Source organism: Chiloscyllium plagiosum, chromosome 12, assembly GCF_004010195.1.
Source record: "Chiloscyllium plagiosum isolate BGI_BamShark_2017 chromosome 12, ASM401019v2, whole genome shotgun sequence".
In the NCBI taxonomy this organism is placed as follows: domain Eukaryota; kingdom Metazoa; phylum Chordata; class Chondrichthyes; order Orectolobiformes; family Hemiscylliidae; genus Chiloscyllium; species Chiloscyllium plagiosum.
This window is the reverse complement of record NC_057721.1, coordinates 36,906,675-36,928,132: the sequence shown is the minus strand read 5'-3', so window position 1 is coordinate 36,928,132 and position 21,458 is coordinate 36,906,675. Positions and strand designations below refer to the sequence as shown.

General features: G+C 40.7%; 1 protein-coding gene across 4 annotated transcripts in view; it reads right to left on the bottom strand.

Annotated features, from left to right (window-relative positions):
- The window catches only part of epha6 (eph receptor A6), a 674,628-nt gene that overhangs the window by 119,598 nt on the left and 533,572 nt on the right, over positions 1 to 21,458 (bottom strand). For all 4 annotated transcript variants that reach the window (XM_043700793.1, XM_043700796.1, XM_043700794.1 and 1 more), the window contains exons 7-8: positions 9,401 to 9,525; positions 3,227 to 3,389 (exon numbers count right to left, since the gene is read on the bottom strand). In XM_043700793.1, coding sequence (XP_043556728.1) covers positions 3,227 to 3,389; positions 9,401 to 9,525 — 288 coding nt within the window. The remainder of the gene's footprint in view (positions 1 to 3,226; positions 3,390 to 9,400; positions 9,526 to 21,458) is intronic.

The window sequence follows — 21,458 nt, the reverse complement described above, 5'->3', positions numbered from 1 at the left end:
AAAGGTCCTGAGGAGAGAAAAGATAACCACCACATGAAACTTATGCATGCCTTTTTAAAAAAATTTCCAGTTTGATCTTTTGTGTGATTGTAAAATTTGTGAGAGATAAATTAAGACAGTGCTGAATAACACTCAGCACTATGTTTCTTATATAGCAATTTCAAAAAAATCTGATAATCATAAGCACATCAAATCAGTATTCACATCAGTATTCATTGTGCTTTCTAACATTTCAGTAATGTTCTGGGAACTCAGTAACAAAAGTACTGAGACTTTCCAAACTGATTTCACTTTGTGATTCTGTTCTAACGTTAAAGACAGAAGATGCCTCCAGAATATTTGACATGTTGACAGAAACCAATAGTATTTTTTGATTGAAGATGTTTGTCGAAAAGAAGATTTAACAACATTAGTCAAAAAGGACAAAGTATTAGTATTGCTGTAGTTCATTAATTACCAGTTCAGTAGAATACTGCAATAATCCTGGAGATCTGAGGAATCAAATAGTACTTTCTGTATAACACAATCATTGATTGGCTACAGCATAGGAGGAAGCTATTCAGCCTGTTATTTTTATGCTGTCTCTGTATATAAGCAGTTCACCCCATACATTCTCCCCTATCACTGTATATTGTTCCTTTTCAGAAAATAAGAGAAAGTGAGGACTACAGATGCTGGAGATCAGAGTCGAGTGTGTGATGCTGGAAATGCACAGCAGGTTAGGCAGCATCTGAGGGGCAGAGAATCGACGTTTCAGGCACAAGCCCTCCAGCCTGATGAAAGGCTTATGCCTGAAATGTCGATTCTCCTGCTCCTCAGATGCTGCCTGACCTGCTCTGCTTTTTTAGCACAAGTTTTCAGAAAATACACCACTTCCCTCTTGAATGCCTCAGTTGCTCCTCTCGCCCCCATACTCTCAGGCAGTGTATTTCAGAACCTAACCGCATCAACTTTGCTTCACTTGTCAATTACTTTAAATCTAAGCTCTTTTGTTTACAAGCATTCCAAAAACAGGAATACTTTCATGATTTTGACTAGCTTTATCAAATGTCTTCTTAATTTTCCTCCTCTCCAAGGAGAACAGTCCATCCAATCTATCTACACAAATTGAAATTCTTCATCATTGGAAACATTCATGTGACTTTTAAGGGTTCTTATGGAACAGTGGTAATGTCTGTACCACTGAGCCAGAGGCCTAGGTTCAAACCCGCCTGCTCCAGATGCATGTATTAACACCTCTGAACAGGGTGATCGGGAAATATATGCATGTGGATCTTTTCTCTGTTCTAATGCCTTCATATCGATCCCCAAAGTCTGGTGCCGAAATTTGGATGCAATATTACATTCGAGACTGAACCAGTATTTTATATAAGTTGAACATAACTTCTTTGATTTTGTACTTTATGCTTTTGTTGATAGGCTAAGGTATTGTATGCCTTACTAACAGCTCTATCAACCTGTCCTACTACCTTCAAATGTCACACAGCTCTTGGATCTACATCCTGGAATTGTGTCTTTGTTTTAAATTTTCCCTCTGTCTTCTTCCTACCAAAATGGATCATTTCATACTTGCCCGCATTAGCTCTCATCTGCCAGTTATCTGCCTTTTCCATCAAACTATCAAAGTCATTTTGAAACACAAACGCAAGTTGCTGGAAAAGTTCACCAGGTCTGGCAGCATCTGTAAAGAGAAATTAAAGTTAACGTCACTGGACCTGAAACATTAACTTTGATTTCTCCTCACAGATGCTGTCAGACTTGCTGAGCTCTTCCAGAAACTTCTGTTTTTGCTTCTGATTTACAACATCCGCAGTTCTTCTGGTTTTTATTTAATGTCATTTTGAAGTTCTACACTATTCTCACAGCTGATATCATGTCCAAGTTTTGGCTTGTCAGCAACTTTTGAAATTATGGACTACACATCAGGTTTAAGCCATTAATACATATGAGGAAGAGGAAAGGTTGAAACATTGATCCATAGGGAAGTCCACTACAAATCATCCACTGTGGTCCAAACCCAACACGTCTTCCACCTGTACTGACCTCCAAACTAACATCCAACTACCAACACCCTCCATCTAACTTCTACAAGACTCCCTCCCCACCACTCCATATGACCCCCATTCTCCAATTTCACTCCCTAACCTGAAGCTTTGTTATAACCAGTCTGATCAAAAAACAACTAACTTTAAAGTAGTCAATGGTCCCTTTAAGTAGTATAATTGTTGGTGCCCTTCCTGCTGCTGAATGTGGATTTCAGTGTGAAAATTTAAGGAAGGGCATTGGCTGGAGCTCTGTAGTCCAAAGTAACTTAACTGACTGACTGACTGACATCATGATCTACCTGCTCTGGTGAACAGACACTTGTTAATGCCTGCATCAAATGGGGTCAGATGGGATTATTCCTCAAGTGTGCTTGTGCACATTCTATGGACATCATTTTGGAACATCGATGGTCCTTGTTTACCCACAAATATATCCGAATGAGCCTAATTTCTCACCCATTTTGCTTAAATTTCAGGTTTTGAAGCACTAGTCCTGGCAAGAACTTAATAGGGAAGCTTCTCTTTTCAATTGTGTCAATTTGTACCAGAGTCAGCATACAAATCAGCTAGCAAGTAGCGAAATTCTGTAACAAGTCTTAAGAGAGAGATAATCAGGAATTAAATACATTTGTCAAGCACTTTTCCATTTTTACTGGAACGTAAATGTATTGATCAAGGAGTAATATTTTCTCTGGAGACCAGCCTCGTAAATGAAGGTAATTCAAGTTAACATAAAAAAAAACTGGTGGAAGTGCCAAATGGTACTGTGAATAATGACTGTGAGCTTTACTATTAGTTTGTGTCAGTTTTACTTTACATGAATCTAGAGGTACATTATGCAGCAAAAGATTAATAGAAGAAAATGTGAAACTTTTATATAGAATTCTGGGATGAAAACAAAACTTTAGCTGTTATTATTTGACACCAATCTAATGATTGTTATCTGCAGGTGCTGTATAGGTTTTGAAGTAATCTGTTAAGAATGTAACATCGTCACACATTATGGGATAAATTACCTTGAAAAGAACCAATAAAGTTTTGTTACATTTTTAGCAAATTTATGGATTGTAAAACAAATATCGGTACATTAAAAAGAAGAGCAAAACAAGTCAGCAACAACATGTCTAAATGCTAAAGAATACATAAGGAAACGTTGTGGGTAACAATCCAGATAGACCTACATTCATCTCCGGTTTCAAACTCAAACTTCTGACTGTAACTGCCATATCCAGCCGCAGTCCGAGCACGGATCTGAAATACATATTTCGTAGCATGCTTCAGTCCATTAATGATTACACTGGAAGATTTGGACCTTGTAGAGGAGTAGCTGAGTTGTTCGTGTTCCTGCATGAAATTAAGGATAAATTATTTGAAGATCAAAATGAAACCTGCTGTGGATTAAATGGCTGCACAAGTCCAAAATGTCTTCCTCACCTATGGGTACTCCACAGAAATGTAAACAAATTGCTTTTCGTTTTGGACGTGTATTTGAATGCATTGACTGTTTCTTGAAATCAGGGATGTTAGCACAGGGGAACAGACCAAATTGTTTTTCAGTGGGCAGTAGATATCACTTGCCTGTTATAACACAGAACATATATGAAGCAACTTCTGTATGTTTTCAGCACTAAGGGAAAGTGTTATCTTTGTGCCAAGTTGAGTAAAATGTTGTAAAAAGTTATTTGACAACATTGTGTGTGTGTGATGTGTAGTAAGTGTTTTTTCCATTGCATCTCAAAAAGCCCCAGAAAGGTTGTGCATAAGAGATCATTGTGCAAGATTAAAAGCACATGGAATTGGGGTGGAGGAGGGAAGAGTGTATTGAGATGGATAGAAAATAAGTTGGCAGAGAGAAAACAAAGAGTGAGAATTAATGGGTCCTTTTCAAATTGGCAGGCACTAACTAGGGGGTCCCAAGGGATCGGTGCTGGGACCCCAGCTATTCATAATATATATTAATAATTTGGATGACAGAACAAAACATAACATCTCAAAGTTTGCAGATGACACCAGGTTGGGTGGAAGGGTGAACTGTGACGAGGATGCAGAGATCCTTCAGCATGATCTGGACAGGTTGGGTGAGTGAACAAATCAATGGCAGATGCGGTATAATTTGCATAAATGTGAGGTTATTCACTTTGGAAGTAAAACCAAGAAGGCAGATTACTACTTGCATGGCTTTAAACTGGAAGAGGGTAGTGTGCAGTGGGACCTGGGTGTCCTTCTGCATCAGTCGCTGAAGGTGAACATGCAGGTGCAGCAGGTAGTAAAGAAGGCAAATAGTATGTTGGCCTTCATTGCGAGAGGTTTCGAGTACAGGAGCAGGGATGTGCTACTGCAGTTATACAGAGCCTTGGTGAGGCCATACCTAGAATATTGTGTGCAGTTTTGGTCTCCTTTCCTGAAGGAGGATGCCCTTGCTCTCGAGGGAGTGTTGCAAAGGTTTACCAGCCTGATTACCAGGATGGCGGAACTGACATCTGAAGAAAGATTGACTAGGTTGGGATTGTTTTTGCTGGAGTTCAGATGAGAGGAAAGTCAAATCAAGGTAGGAGTTTCATGGTAGGGCCTTAAGAAGTATAGTGAAACAGAGGGATCTTGAAGTTCAGGTTCATAGTTCTCTGAAAGTGGAGTTACAGGTAGACAGGGCAGTGAAAAAGGCTTTTGGCACACTTGCCCTCATCAGTCAGGGCAATGAGTATAGAAGTTGGGAAATTAAGTTGCAATTGTGCAGGACATTGGTGGGGCTGCACTTGGGAGTATTGTGTCCAGGTTAGGTCACCTGCTATAGGAAGGATGTTATTAAACTGGAAAGAGTGCAGAAGAAATTTACAAGGATGTTGTCTGCACTCAATGGTCTGAGTTATAGTGAGGGGTTTGACAAGCTAGGACATTTTTCTTTCGAGACTAGGAGGCTGAGGGAGGACATTATACAGGTGTCATGAAAAGCATGAATGCACTCAGTCTTTTTCCCAGGGTTAGGGAATCAGGGACTAAAGGTCATCAGTTTAAGGTTAGAAAGGAAAGAATAAAAGGGAACCTAAGGGGCAAAGTTTTTACGTAGAGGGTGATATGCATATGAAATGAGTTGCCAGTGGAAATAGTTGAGGTGGGTACATTAACAACATTTAAAAGGCATTTGGATATAGGCCAAGTGCAGGAAATAGGGTTAGCATAGATGGACATTTTTATCAGCATGGACCAGTTTGGGCCAAAGGGCCTGACTCATACTGTATGAGTTGGGAGGGGTGGGGGGGGGGGGGGGGGGGGGGGGGGTGGATCTCATAGAGACTTCTTACAGGACTAGACAGGGTAGATGCAGGGAGGATATTCCTGATGGTGGCTGCATCCACCCCAGAGTCTGAGAATTTGGGGTGGACCATTTAGGGCAGAGATGAGGAGACATTTCTTCACCCAAAGAGTGGTAGGCCTGTGGAATTCATTTCCACAGGAATGAGGTGATACCAAAACATTGAATGTATTCAAGAGGCAGCTAGGTGCAGCACTAGAGGTAAATGGGATCAATGATTATGGAGAGAAATGTTTCTACATTTCGATGCAAAAGCTTCCTATCGTCGGGTCATTTCTTAGTAATAGTGTCAATTTAGTGAGTTGGGTTTAATGTTAAATTGCTTGGATCTTAGATATATTTCTAGGTAAATTGGCAATTTTGATAAAAAAAAGTTTTGAATTTCCATGTTTATCATAGGCAAAAAGTATTGCTCTTGTCTGTGAAGTGGATTCAAATTCAAATTACACAAATGTTGGAATGTTGGTCAAATCCATTACACAGTCCAGATACTAACATAAATATTTTATCAGAAACATTTAGCTTATTTAATGGGTATTGAATTTGGATAGTCATAATCTGGATAAAACAGTATACCTAAAGAACAGTTTTTTTTAGGTGGTTTAGTGAGAGAATGCAGTATCGTGTTTCACAAAAAGGCCCTTTCAAAAAATGGCCATCGAGCGTCAAGAAATTGGAATATGAATAGGCCATCAATCTCCTTGAGGCTTTTCCACGATTCAAGAAAATCATGGTTGATTTTCAACCTTGCTAGAACAGGATTTATGCAAGTCAGTGTTTTGTCACAGAAATGTTGTAACATTGTGTAAGTAAGTATACATGCATAAATCATTTTGATTGTCCAGTGTGGACTTTCAACAGAAATTCCAAATTTCTCTCATTATAAAATAGTAAGCAGTTCGAAATGAACAATGACATTGGAAGTCAATCTCAAATCTCCAACACCAGTTAAAGTTTAAGATTAAATTACAACTTTGATTTCGCTCCTCTGTAATTAGTGTCAAAGATTCTGAGAGAATATCTCAGAACCTGAGTCGGGCTGTTGCAATCTGAATGTATCCTGTCAGCTGCACTGAGGTTTAAGAAAAATGCCACGCATACAAAATGGGATCACTGGGTTTTTTCATCTAACTATTCTTACCACAAAGTGCCAGTGGATAAGTTAATTTTCCCTTCTTTATGACGGAGTATACCATCAGCTGGAATACTGTGAGAGGTAGCTGATCTTTCAATTTTGTAATGTTTACTCTGTCTTATTTTAGAAGACCTTGGCATGGCTAAGTAATGGATGTTGCTAGCTTTAAGGGGAGGCCTGAGTCCCAGAATGGTTTTTATCCCACTGGTGTTCTGCACACTTCAGCTCATCAGTTATTACTGAACTTGAGAACATGATATGCATGCTATCTTGTGTGGTGATTGTAACAAGGTCAGCCAGGTGGACCTCATATAACATGAGTTCCCTGATTGGACCATGTTACCAGCCCAAATCAGGGAGCCCCGGTTGACAGATAAGGACAAAAGTGTCAGACATCCTGTCTATTCTGAGAGAAGGCCCTGAGGGAGCTTGATCAGTATTAAGGACTCTCCATGTGGAAATAAAGAGTGACTTGCTGATGGGTAACTGGCCTCTGTGGAGTTATTTCAGTTGATAATCTTGGGAAGCAATCTTTTTTTTAATTCTCCAGAGTTTGAGTTCATATCATAAGACTTTTCTTGTTTTCCATTGACCAGGGAGAGGAGTTATGAACAGACTAATGAACTTCGAATAAATTAGAATAACCAACACTATTTCTAATGCAAACCTCTGTGATATACTCTGAATGGTTGTGTTCTATACCTAATAAGTTATTTTCTTACTGGCTGACTCTGCAAACTGTTTTTCATGCAAAGTCAGATAAGATGCTGTTTTATAATGACTGTGGCAGGTAATATGTAATGTAATATTTTGTTAAGCAGGTGTTTAACTCGTCATGTCAAGTTTGGTCCCACATGGAAATGTAAGACGAAATTGCACATTCATGGTTATTGAGGGAAAAATAAAGATTAGCAGGGTCTATAAAATCTAGTTTAAAGAAATGGATAACTGGCCTTCTCTTTTTCAATAGATGTAGTTCTTTAAAGTATGATGAGTAGAGTGTGACATACATTATTGACTTAAACCATCGCAGAGAATCACCTGCTGCAGTGCTTGTGGTAAACAAGGCAATAAATAACTTAAGGCCATTACCCTATTCACTCGTTAAAGTGCAGCAGTGTATAACCCAGTGTGTGGTTTTTTTAAAGATACAAAGGATAATTGTTGGGTCCTTTCTTAGTTAACTTGAAACGGCCTATGCCTCGCCAGATATGTCTTGAGAGTCCTGTTCCTGTCCTTAATGTCTGATGATGCTTCATCCCAAGCGGGTTTCTTGCAGATTTAGTCATTGCTGGCTTGCCATTGTCTTCCACTCTCAGGGATGGAGGAAGGGGTAAGGTCGCAAGTTTGTCTCAGCCAGAACAGGAACCAAATAGGTGCTGCTGATGTTTTTCGGAACCACACACACTGGCCATCTAGACAACTGAGCCCTACTTGCCAAATGCCCAGATCAGTTTCTATCCATACTAGCTTTCTTTTTCACATATAACATTTTTAAAAATGTCTGCTGAATTCATTTAGGAAGTGTTTTTTTTGTTCAAAATGGTGATTCTATGTAATTTTTAAAATGCTTTTTAAACTGACCTAGATTTGCATGTGTATAACAACTTCCATATATATAGCACCATTTAAGGAATTAAAAGTTCAAAAGTGTATCACAGGAACAATCGGATAAAAAATATGATGCAAATCCTAAAATTGACAAATTTGGGCAGATGATAAAATAGCTTGATCAAACAGCTAGGTTTAAAGAAGCATCTTTGATGTGTAAAGTGAGGTGGGGAGGCAACGAGATTTTTTCAGGAACTGTGGAGCTTAAAGCCTTGGCAGTTGAAGGCACAGCCATCAATGGTGAAATGATTCAAAATAGCAATGCTCAAGTTGCCAGAATTACAAGGATGCAGACGGTTCTGGAGGTGGTCATGATTACAGACCTAGGAAGGTGTGAAGCCATTAACTGATTTGGAAACAAGGACGAGAATTTTAAAACAAGGTATTGCTTAGCTGGGAGCTAATATAGCTTACTGACTAGAAGGGTGATGAGTAAATCAGACATTATGCGAGTTAGGACATAAACAGTCAACCTTTAGATTGCCTTGGGTTTAAGGTGGGTGGACAATGGAAGTAGACAATGTATGATGAACAAATTTCACAGCTTTTTAGATATGTACATTAACCTCCCAGTTACTGATCTTTTAAGTTGGATGATATATATTTGGAAGTTGGTATCTGTTAAACTAGCTGCTTCCACCTTACAGCAAATTAAAATCTAACTCAAAAATGCAAGGGAGTTGTAGAAGTATAACCTTAATATTCATTAATGAATGTGCTTTTGAGGGATGGCATCACTTGCACAATTGCACAGGCTTCTCCAATTAAATTACTGTCTTTTAATAACTCCCAGGTCTCCTCTACTGTGAAGATATCTAGGCTTGGTATAGCCAACTATTTATCCTCAAGGCAAGAAAGATAGTTCGGAATTGATGCTGCTAGTAATTTTATCTTTTATCTCCTTTTCCAGTGAACTTGTTCCTCCACAGAAACAGATGAACTGATTTATAATTGTGTGTGAGACTTTACTTTCTGATACAATGTTAAGGTTAAGAGTAGAAACAAAACAGGAAAATAATGCACCTTTATGTTATGATTAACTATTAAATTGATCATTGGCAAAAGCCTGTACTGGGCAGCCAATCACATCAACAGAAAACCAGGCACAGCTATTTTGAGGTTAATTTCCTTTAGTAGTCACCACTTAGAATGTTAATGGGGAAACAAATACTTCAATCCATTTTTAAAATATTGCACAAAACTATACATCATAAGGCTTAATTGTGAGATTGTCAATTTTGTGTGTAATTTGTCAGGAACTAAATAGTCTGTACAGTGATATTTTCAATGGATCCTTACTTTTTCATAGTACTTTATCTCGTAGTCCAGAATGACTCCATTTGGATGCTCAGGCTCCGGCCATGACAGACCAATACTGTTCTGGGATGCCCAATCTTTCCTCAGAAACCCAATCAGAGAGGGAGCTGAAAGGACAAAAGTTTCTGTAAAAATATTCATAGGGAAAACCAGCTCAAGTGAATCTTTGGCTTTTGGATCAGTTTAGCAGCAGTTGTCAAAGTGCTATAATGAAACATGCTATTGTGGTTATTTCAATTTCACAGGTGGACACCCTTAGCCTCTTCTGTTAACCACTGTTTTTGAACTTCATTGCTGTGCTTGGCCAATAACTCCCTTGACTCTAGTTCCATCAATGAATCTAAGTGGTTCATTGACAACAGGTCAGAAACAGTGCTGCATGAGTGATGGGGCATTACTTTACTTGTTTGTGCTTAATCGAAAGTACGGCCACCGAGCTTTGTTTTCTCCCAATATAGCTTTGTGTGGAGCTGGCAGAAAGATACTGTCCCAATTATTTCCAAAACGAAGCAAGCATCCATCATAAAATTAAGCTAAACATTTATGCCAACTATTCTGTTCTTGCAAAAAAAATCATTTTTGGGATGTGGATGTTGCTGAAAAGAAACGTATTCTACTGCCCCTTGCTCTGGACGAATAGTGATGGGTCTTCTGAGTGAACTGCGTTAGTGATTTTATTTAACTGAGTAGGTTGTTAGTTCACTTTAAAGACAATTAAGAAATAACCATGCTGATACGGATGTAGAATCACATAAAAGATCCAACTTGGTAAGAACAAGTTTCCTTCAAATTGAAGGATACTTTTACAGAAGTCTAATAGGTTTATGCTACTACATACCACAAGGTGCAAGCCAAGGTTTTATGGAAAAATACCACAGATACAGCATACATTAGTTCATTAAACACTGTTACTATGATTGTGAGGAGACTTAGATATCTAAGTCTGCACTCCACAAGGTCCTAAGCTAGATTCCTTATCCCCGTTCAAACCTGCATCACATCAACACATTGGATGGAGTTAATGTAGTCTTCAACATTAATCCTTTCAGAATCATTATCTAATATACCAGTCTCTATATTACATGTTGTCACTACAGAATTAGAAAATGATATATATAAAGAAATGACACATTTGCAGGCAGTGCATTCAAGATCACCACAACTCACTCTGTAAAAAACAAAAGTCTCTTTTAAGCTGCTGTAGGAGCAGACACAGCTGTTCTGACATGTGTTTGTATATTAACAGGACAAGGTGAAAAATCTGTTTCTTAAGCATACAGATTTCCCCTGAACCCTACTGATAGTCGAATATAACACCAGGCCTCAATTAAAGTACAACTCTGGATAACAACATGTTAGGGAGGATTTCGGGGCTTTGCAGAAGGTGGAGACAAAATTTAGAGCAAGTTTCAGGGATTATTCCTCAATTCAATCATTTGGAGAAAACAGAAAAGCTCACCTTGTTCTGGAGAGAAGGTTAACAGGAAATTTGATAAATGTGCTCAAAATAATTAACAGTTTTGAATGAATAAGTAGGGCAAAAATGTTTCCAGCAGGAGAGGAACTAGTAACCAGACAATTCCAATTTAAGGTCAGCAAAAGAAGTAGGGATGACATGAAGAGAGTTTTTTTTAATAGAGTGAGATGCTGTGATCTGGAATGCACTACCTACAAGGACTGTGGAAACAGGATCAGCCATAATATTCAAAAGAAAATTGAATTAGTACTTAAAGGGAAGGATTGATAGGGCTATGGTCAAAGAGTAAAGGAGTAGAACTAATTGGATAGCTTTACCAAGGAGTTGGCACAGACACAATGACCTCCTACTGAGTTGTATCATTCTATTAGCACACTAGGCATTGCTGGGACATAGATAACAACCATTATGTAAACAATCAGTGGCTTTGAGATGTGTGCACATCAGCAGTTGCTAAAGAAAATCTGCATTATTAAAATTTTCCAACAATACCTGTAGTGGAAGTCTGTCAGAATGTCCTGATGAGTAATTGAACATAATGGCTGTAAAATTGTTAATAGCAGTGACATTATCTGGATAGCATTGTTATGTACTCATTCATCCTCAACTTGAAATGTTTTGAGAACTCTGTTTACTATCAGTCTTAGCTGACAAACACTAGCAAAGGATTTAAACTTTCTATGCTGTACTGACGCAAACTTCATGATGCACCTCTCTGGCCACACCTGTCTGTATCAGGCTCTTGCAATCTTTCATTTTCCCCAACAGCTGATTTAAGCAGGAGTGAGAAAACAGCATCTGTTGGATATTACTGCAGCAGAAATCATGCTGAGACTTAATCATTTTAATGTATTTAAGATTGGATACTCTGCCAGCTGAATATTACACAAAGAAAAACCATTAACATGGAAACTGATATTCTGCTTCCACATCCTGCTTCATCTGGGCAACAAGAGTCAAGTGCAATTGGGGTCAGATAGAAATGCTGGGTGGAGATCACAATCAAATCAGCAAAGATCTTTGAATCACGGAGCGGGATCAAAAGATGGATAGTGTAGGGGATTAAATGTGGGTGAGATGGACACAATGTAGGGGAATGGTTTGTAGGTAAGGTTGATAGACTGTAGGTGTGTCGGAGTGTGTGTTTGAGACTGATAAACTGTGGGGGTATAGGAGTGTGTGTTTGAAATTGATACATTGTTGGGGTGTAGGAGTGTGTGTTTGAGATTGATACACTGTGGCGGTGTAGATTGATAGACTGTGGGGGTGTAGGAGTCTGTGTTTGAGATTGATAGACTGTGGGGGTGTAGGAGTCTGTGTTTGAGATTGATAGACTGTGGGGGTGTAGGAGTCTGTGTTTGAGATTGATAGACTGTGGGGGTGTAGGAGTCTGTGTTTGAGATTGATAGACTGTGGGGGTGTAGGAGTCTGTGTTTGAGATTGATAGACTGTGGGGGTGTAGGAGTCTGTGTTTGAGATTGATAGACTGTGGGGGTGTAGGAGTCTGTGTTTGAGATTGATAGACTGTGGGGGTGTAGGAGTCTGTGTTTGAGATTGATAGACTGGGGGTGTAGGAGTGTGTGTTTGAGATTGATACACTGTGGCGGTGTAGGAGTCTGTATTTGAGATTGATAGATTGTGTGGGTGTAGGAGTGTGCGTTTGAGATTGATACACTGAGGGGGTGTAGGAGTCTGTGTTTGAGATTGCTACACTGTGGCGGTGTAGGAGTGTGTTTGTGAGATTGATAGACTGTGGCGGTGTAGGAGTCTGTGTTTGAGATTGATAGACTGGGGGTGTAGGAGTGTGTGTTTGAGATTGATACACTGTGGCGGTGTAGGAGTCTGTATTTGAGATTGATAGATTGTGGGGGTGTAGGAGTGTGCGTTTGAGATTGATAGACTGTGGCGGTGTAGGAGTGTGTGTGAGATTGATAGACTGTGGGGTTGCAGCATCATAGAACTGAGATGCATAGAAGGAGGCCTTTCAGTCTATCATGTCTACATTAACTCTCCGAAAGAGTACAAATACTTTTCTCTTGGCCTTTTGCCCCTTCCCTGAATATTGTTTCTATTTAAACCTTCATCTGGTAGCCTCTTGAATGCCTCAACTGAACTTGCCTCTACCACAGTTCCAGGCAGTATGTTTCAGTCCCTAACAATTCACTGTGAGTGTCACATCGTCTGTGCTACCTTTACAAATACCTTAGATCTTCGCACTCTCATTTCCAATCCCTTCTTAAGTTTGAACAGTTTCTCTCTATCTACTTTGTCCAGCCTCACACATGATTGTGAAACCTTTTATCAAATCTCTTAGTTTTAGGAGTTCTGAACAGGGTCACTGGATTAGAAACGTTAACTCTAGCTTTTCTCCACAGATGCTGCCAGACCTTTTTCCAGCAATTTCTGTTTTTGCTTCTGATTTCCAGCATCCACAGTTCTTTGTTTTTGTGTTCTTTTCTTAGCCTTTCTGTTTCTAAGGTAAACAGTCCCAACTTTTCCAAACTATCTACACAGCGAAGTGCCTCATCCCAGGAATTTCTTCCTTGCTTGCTCCAACATCTTCACATCCTTCCTAAAGCTTATTAGCTAAAGTTTCACACTGTATTTCAGCTGAGGTCTAACTAGTTTTAATTCTGCAAGATGGTGGCAGGGCTTGTCCACTTCAAGCAATTCTCTTTTCTTTCTCCTTTTCTCGCTTTTTAAAAATGCTTTAGCTTGTTTTTTCAGTTCAGTCATGGAGGCAGCGGCTGAGGGCCCAGATAGGTCTTTGGTAAGAGGTGGTAAGTGTAATACCGCTGTGGCTTCTTCAAGGTCTGGAGCGTGGAATAGGCTTGGGGCTCGGTGTGATACCAGATTGGGATTCTGGCAATCTGCAGCAAGGTGGCCAGTGAGCCCGGATGGTGGTCAATGGTGAGGTATCTGGCCGCTTGTCAGCATGTGCCTGGATATTGTCCAGATCTTGTTGCATTTGAACATGGACTGCTTCAGTATCTGAGGAGTTGTGAATGGCGCTGAACATTGTATAATCATCAGCAAACATCCCCACTTCTGCCCTTATGATGGAGGGAATGTCATCGATGAAGCAGCAGAAGATGGTTGAACACTAAACCGAGCAACTCTTGCAGAGATGTCCTGGAGCTGAGATGACTGACCTTCAACAACCACAGCCACCTTCCAATGTGATTCCTGTGGAACTCAGCTACAAAGCTTCCCCTTGCTCAAAATGTATCCCTTCACTATTTGTTTTTGTTTCCTATTCCCTCAGTCAATGTTGTATCCATATTCATTCTATGAACTATAACTTTTCTCACAAGTCTGTGTTGCACTGTATCAAAAGCCTTTTAGAAGTCCATTTACACCACATTAACAGCATCATTTTCATTAACTTCCTTGGTGCCTCTTGAAAAGACTTTAGCAAATTATTTAAACATGATTTTCACATAAGAAATCTGGCTGGCTCTTCCTAATTAAGCTACAATTTTCCATGCAATCATTAAGTCAATCCCAAATAATTGTTTTAAGAATTTTCCTCACCATCGAAGATAAACTGACTGATCTATAATTGATTTGGAGGTACTGGTGTTGGACTGGGGTGTACAAAGTTAAAAATCACATAACACCTAGTTAAAGTCCAACAGATTTATTTGGAAGCACTAACTTTCGGAGCACTGCTCCTTCATCAGGTAGTGTTGTATGATTTTTAACGATCTATAATTGCTGAGCTTATTCTTGCAATATATTTTAAACAAGGGTGTTACATTTGCAATTGTCCAGTTCTCTGGAACCATTCTTGAGGAGATTGAAAATAATCCCCACTCTCTCTAATATTTCCATTCTCACCTCGATCACATCCATTGCCTCCACTTGTAAATCCCCTTGGCCCTACTGCAGCACTGCACATGTATTGTGATAGAATATTCTCCTGAACACAATTTGGGAATGCTTGCTCCTTGCTGTTCTTCACAGCAACACTGTCCCAGTCTACATTCAGGTAATTCAACAAACCCATTATAAATGCTCAATGATATTTGTGCCTCTCTTTAATTTCCTTGCAGATTTGTTTCTTTAGATCCTTTCCAAAAGTTAGCAGTCTGTAGAATATACTAAGTAATGTCATTACACTCTTTTTCTTACTTCTAGCCAAATTGTATCTATCCTTAAACACTCTTGGAACCTTCTCTTTCTAGAGCACGGCAATGCTCTCATTAACTCAAAGCGCTGCTGCTCCTCCTTTTCTCTTTTCCTTTTTTTTTTGGAACACACAGTGACCAAAAATATTTAATACCCAATCCAACTTTTCCTTGAGCCATATCTCTGTTATAGCCACAATATTACTCTACATAGCAATCAGCATCTGTATTTCCCCAATATTATAAATCATACTCTGTGCATTCACACACATACAGTGAACCCCTGGATTTATATTTCATTTCTGAGAAGCCCTATGTTTACAAGTGGAGGCAATGGATGTGACCGAGGTGAGAATGGAAAAATTAGAGGGAGTGGGACTTATTTTCAACCTTTGTAAGAGTCAGGAGTGGTTCCAGAGAACTGGACAATTACAAATGTAACACCCTTGTTTAAAAAATGTTGGAAGAATAAGCTCAGCAATGATAGATCTTTAAAAATCACACAACACCACCTGATGAAGGAGCGGCACTCCGAAAGTTAGTGCTTCCTATTAAATCTGTTGGACTTTAACTTGGTGTTATGTGATTTTTAACGTTGTACACCCCAGTCCAACACCGGCACCTCCAAATCAATTATAGATCAGTCAGTTTATCTTCGATGGTGAGGAAAATTCTTAAAACAATTATTTGGGATTGATGGTGAGGAAAATTCTTAAAACAATTATTTGGGATTGACTTAATGATTGCATGGAAAATTGTAACCCTGAGTATCAAGGACCATTCAGTCGATGTGGTTGACTGCTGCTGATTGGACTACCATTCATACACTCATGGCGCACAGCCAAAGTTTCTCATTGCTCCTTACTATGCACAAGACTGACTTAGACTTAAATTACTTTGCTCTGTTCATGTAGTAATTGTGCACAAATGATTCTCTAATTTCTGGCTGTCACTTCAGATTTCACTGTTTCTCTGAGTGTGTATTGTCTGCCTGCAAAACTTTTTCTTTCATAATAATTTCCTCAAGCAGGACCACCTATGTTAATTAGAACTGTAAGACCATAAGACATGTGAGCTGAGGCCGTTCAGCCCCTCCAATCTACTCTGCCATTCAATGAGATCATCTATGATCTAATAATCCTGTCAACTCCAGTTTCCTGACTTTACCCTATAATTTCCTTGCTTATTAAAAATCTGTCTATCTCAACCTTGAATACATTTAATGACCCAGCCTTAATAGCCCTCTGGGATAAAGAATTCCATAGATTCACAACCTTCTGAGAAAAGAAAGTTCTTATCTCTGTTTTATTCAGAGGTAATACCCATTGGTCCTAAATTCTCCCACAGTGAGAAACAATCTTTCTGCATCTAATCTGTCAAATTCCCTGAAAATCTTGTAAATTTTAAAAAGGGAACATCTCATTCTTTTAAACTCGAATAATTACAGGCCCAATTTGCTTAACCTTTTCTCATAAGAAAGCATTTGCATACCCAAGAATTGCCTAGTGAACTTTCTCTGTACTGCCTCTAATGGCAGTACACCCCTCCATCATTATGGTACACAAAGCTGTTCACAGTATTTCAGCTGTCATCTGATTTTTGCCGTGTATAGTTGTAGCAAAACCTCTTTATTTTTTATACTCCATTTCCTTTACCTTCTCCTACTAAACCTATCTGCTAGCTTTGAGATTTATGCACAGATTTACAATTTCCTTTGGTCTGTAGCTTTCTGCAGTCTTTCTCTATTTAACTAACATTCAGCTCATCTATTCTTCTTTCCAAAGTGCATAACCTCATATTTTCCCACATTAAATTCCATCTGCTAAGTTTTAACTCACTCACTTAACCTGTCTATATCCTTCTTTAGTCACTTTTTGTCATCCTCACCACTTGCCTTCTCAAATATTTTTGGTCACTCCTAACTTGGATATAGTACAGACACTTTAGTAATCTAAGTCATCAATATATATTGTAAATAACTGGCTCAGCACGGATCCCTGTGGCACTCCACTAGTGACAGGTTGCCACCCTGAAAATGCCCCCCTTATCCCAACTCAGTCTCCTCTATTAGTTAGCTAATCATATGCCCTGACACTATCCTGTCCCCCTAAGTCCAGGAACTCCCCAATTATGTTCAGGATACCACACACGCTCTTCACCTCCTACAAGATCTTTGTTTCCCCTGCCCCCAATGCCTCATCTTCACCATGGGCATCCAGTCCCTGTACACATCCATCCAACATGACGAAGGCCTCTAAGCCCTCTGTTTCTTCCTCTCGCACCATCCCAATCAGTACCCTTCCACTGATATCCTCATCCACCTGGCTGAACTGGTCCTCTCCTTTAACAATTTCTCCTTCTAATCCTCACATTTCCTCCAAACCAAACGGGTAGCCACGAGCACCTGCATGGGACCCAGCTATGCCTGTCTCTTTGTCAGGTACATGAAACAGACTTGCTTCCGTAGCTACACCAGCACCAACCCCCACCTGTTCCTCTACTACTTCAATGACTGTATTGGCACTACATCATGCTCCCACAAGGAGGTTGAACAGTCCATTAACTTCATTAACACCTTTCACCCCAACCTCAAATTCACATGGACCATCTCAGATCCACCCCCCATCCCCGCTTCCTGGACCCGTTCATCACTGTTTCTGGCGACCAACTAACCACATACATCTACTACAAGCCCACTGATCCCACAGCTACCTAGATACATCTCCTCCCACCCCACCTCCTGTAAAAACACCACTCCTTATTCCCAATTCCTCCGCCTCTGCCACATCTGTTCCCAGGATAATCAATTCCACCTTAGAAAATCCCAGATGGCCTCCTTCTTAAAAGATTGCAATTTCGCCTCACACATGGTCGACAATGCCCTCCAGTGCATCTCCTCCACTTTCCGCACCTCCACCCTCAAACTTCATCCCTCCAACTGCATCAAGGACAGAAAGCCCCTCCACCAGTCCTCACCTTCCACCCACCAACCTCTGTATACACCTCTGCCACTTCCGTCATCTACAAATGGACTCGACCACCAGAGATATATTTCCTCCCCACCCTATCAGCGTTCCATCTGTGACTCCCTTGTCAGATCCACAACTTCACCAGCTCACATTCCACTTCTGGCACATTCCTCTGCCACTGCAGGAAGTTCAAGACCCACGCCCGCACCTCCCTGCTCCCCGCTATCCAAGGCCCCCAAGGATCTTTCCACATCCGACTGAAATTTACCTGTACCTCCACCAATGTCATCTACTGTATCTGTTGCACACAATATGGTCTCCTCTACACTGGCGTGGGCGGCACGGTGGTTAGCACTGCTGTCTCACAGCGCCGGAGACCCGGGTTCAATTCCCACTTCAGGCGACTGACTGTGTGGAGTTTGCACGTTCTCCCCGTGTCTGCGTGGGTTTCCTCCGGGTGCTCCGGTTTCCCCCCACAGTCCAAAGATGTGCAGGTCAGGTGAATTGGCCATTCTAAATTGCCCGTAGTGTTAGGTAAGGGGTAAATGTAGGGTATGAGTGGGTTGCACTTCGGCGGGTCAGTGTGGACTTGTTGGGCCGAAGGGCCTGTTTCCAAAATGTAATGTAAGGTAATCTAATCTAATCTAATCTAATCTAATTGGGGAGACAGGGCGCCAACTTGCGGATGTTTTCAGAGAACATCTCTGGGACACCCGCACCAAACAAACCCACCGCCCCGTGGCTGAACACGTCAACACCCCCTCCCTCTCAGCCGAGGACATGCAGGTCCTGGGCATCCTCCATCACCAAATCCTTACCACCGGACGGCTGGAGGAAGAACACCTCATATTCCGCCCTAGGACTATCCTTGCGTGAAAAGGTTGCCCCTTAGGTCTCTTTTATATCTTTCCCCTCTCACCTTAAACCTATACTCTCTAGTTCTGGACTCCCCGACCTCAGGGAAAAGACTTTGCCTATTTACCCTATACATGCCCCTAATAATTTTGTAAACCTCTAAGGTCACCTTTCAGCCTCTGACGCTCCAGGGAAAACAGCCCCAGCCTGTTCAGCCTCTCCCTATAGCTCAAATCCTCCAACCTTGTAAATATTTTCTGAACCCTTTCAAGTTTTGCAACATCTTTCCAATAGGAAGGAGACCAGAATTGCATGGAATATTCCAACAGTGGCCTAACCAATGTCCTGTACAGCCGCAACATGACCTCCCAACTCCTGTACTCAATACTCTGACCAATAAAGGAAAACATACCAAAAGTCTTCTTCACTATCCTATCTACCTGCGACTCCACTTTCAAGTAACTATGAACCTGCACTCCAAGGTCTCTTTGTTCAGCACCACTCCCTCGGACCTTACCATTAAGTGTATAAGTCCTGCTAAGATTTGCTTTCCCAAAATGCAGCACCTCGCATTTATCTGAATATGTGAGAGAGTAGAGTGTGAAGAGGTCAAACTTTTAGTGAAGCAGTAAAATTTGGAGATGGAGAACAGTGCAGTTAAATGTGACCTGTCCACTTTGCCAGAAGAGAAAAGCAGTATAATATTTAAATGGTAAAGGGATTATAGACCTCTCCAGTGCAGAGAGAACTGGGTGTCCTAGTAATAAAATGCTAGCATGCAGGTTTTGCAAATGATTAGGATGGCAAGTGAAATGGTGGCAAAAATAAAAGCAAAATTTTACAGATGGCGGAAAAGCCCAGCAAATGCTAGAGAAACTCAGCAGGTCTGGCAGCATGTGCAGAGTGAATTCAAGTTTTCAGTTCAATATGACTCTTCTTTGGAACTGGAATATCAGGCTTTAATACAAGGGTGGCACGATGGCTCAGTGGTAAGCACTGCTGCCTCACAGCGCCAGGGACCTGGCGATTCCACCCCTGGGTGACTGTCTGTGTGAAGTTTGTGCATTTTCCCCATGTCTGCATGGGTTTCCTGCTCTGGTTCCTCCCACAATCCAAAGATGTGCAGGTCAGGTGAATTGGCCATGCTAAATTGCCCATAATGTCCAGGGATGCCTAGGTTAGGTGCATTAGTCAGGGGTGAATATAAGGGAATGGGTCTGGGTAGGTCCCTCTTTGGACGGTCAGTGTAGACTCATTGGGCTGAAGGGCCTGCTTCCACACTGTAGGGGCTCTATTAAAAAAAAGTGGAATAGGATGTGAAAATAGTGAGGTTCTAGTCCAGTCGTACAGAATTTTGGGAAGTGCATATCAGGAGTATGGTGTATAACTTAAGAAAGGATGTAAATACTTAATAAATAGTTCAAAGAAGGTGCTTTCTGGGATGGGGGGTGGGTGTTCTTTTATGAGGAAAGGTTGGATAGGGTGGGCCTGCATGCAGTATAGTTTAGAAGCATGTGATCCTTCTGAAACACATAATATCCAGAGGGACTTGACAGGATGGATATTGAAAGGACATTTATTTGTAACAGGAAACAATAAAACTAAGGAACAAAGTTTAAAATAAGTGGTTTTCTATTTAAGATTGAGATAAAGGGATTTTTACTTTCTATCAGAGAGTGATTATTCTGTGGAATTCTCTTCTCCAAAGAGCAGGGGTAGTTGGGCCGTTGAATATTTTTAAAGCTAAGTGAGATAGATTGCTCATTGTTAAGGGAGCCAAAGCGGTTACAGGAAAGTAGAGCTGAGGCCACAATCAGATTTGCTATGATTGTATCAAATGGCTGGGCTGGATCAAGGGGCAAGAAAGCCCACCCTAATCCTTATTCAAATATTCAGATGTTCGTAGGAATACTGATAATAGTTAGCTGCTGTTCCACAGATAATCTGTCTTGTTCTATTCCTGGGTTGCACATTTGTGATCCAATCCTTTCCACTCACACTCATAACTACTTCAGCCTGATATACCTCCCACAGAGGCATGTTAGTCTGCAAGAACACTTCCTTTGAAGAAGCAAAGGATCTTCATCTCTCGTAATCACTGTATGTGTGGCCCTTATGTTACATCCCCATGACACTCTCAGATTTGTGAAAACACAATATCAAAGGATACAAAATAGGGAGGCCGGTCTAATTACAGTTAGTGGGTTATAATCCTCGAGACTCCCTCCCTGATTTTACTGTATATGTATCCACAGCACATGGACTGCTGCAGGGTAAGAAGGTAAAAACAATGACTGCAGATGCTGGAAACCAGATTCTGGATTAGTGGTGCTGGAAGAGCACAGCATTTCAGGCAGCATCCGAGGACAGGCAAAATCGACGTTTCGGGCAAAAGCCCTTCATCAGGAATAAAGGCAGAGAGCCTGAAGCATGGAGAGATAAGCTAGAGGAGGCTGAGGAAATGACCTGGGAGTTGCAATGAGAGAGAGACTCCCTGAGATTCTTGTAGAGAGAGGAGGAAAACTTCTTCAAGGCAGGCATCCTTGCAAGAGGATTCACAGTAGGGTTAAAATCAACGAGGTAAAAACAATGACTGCAGATGCTGGAAA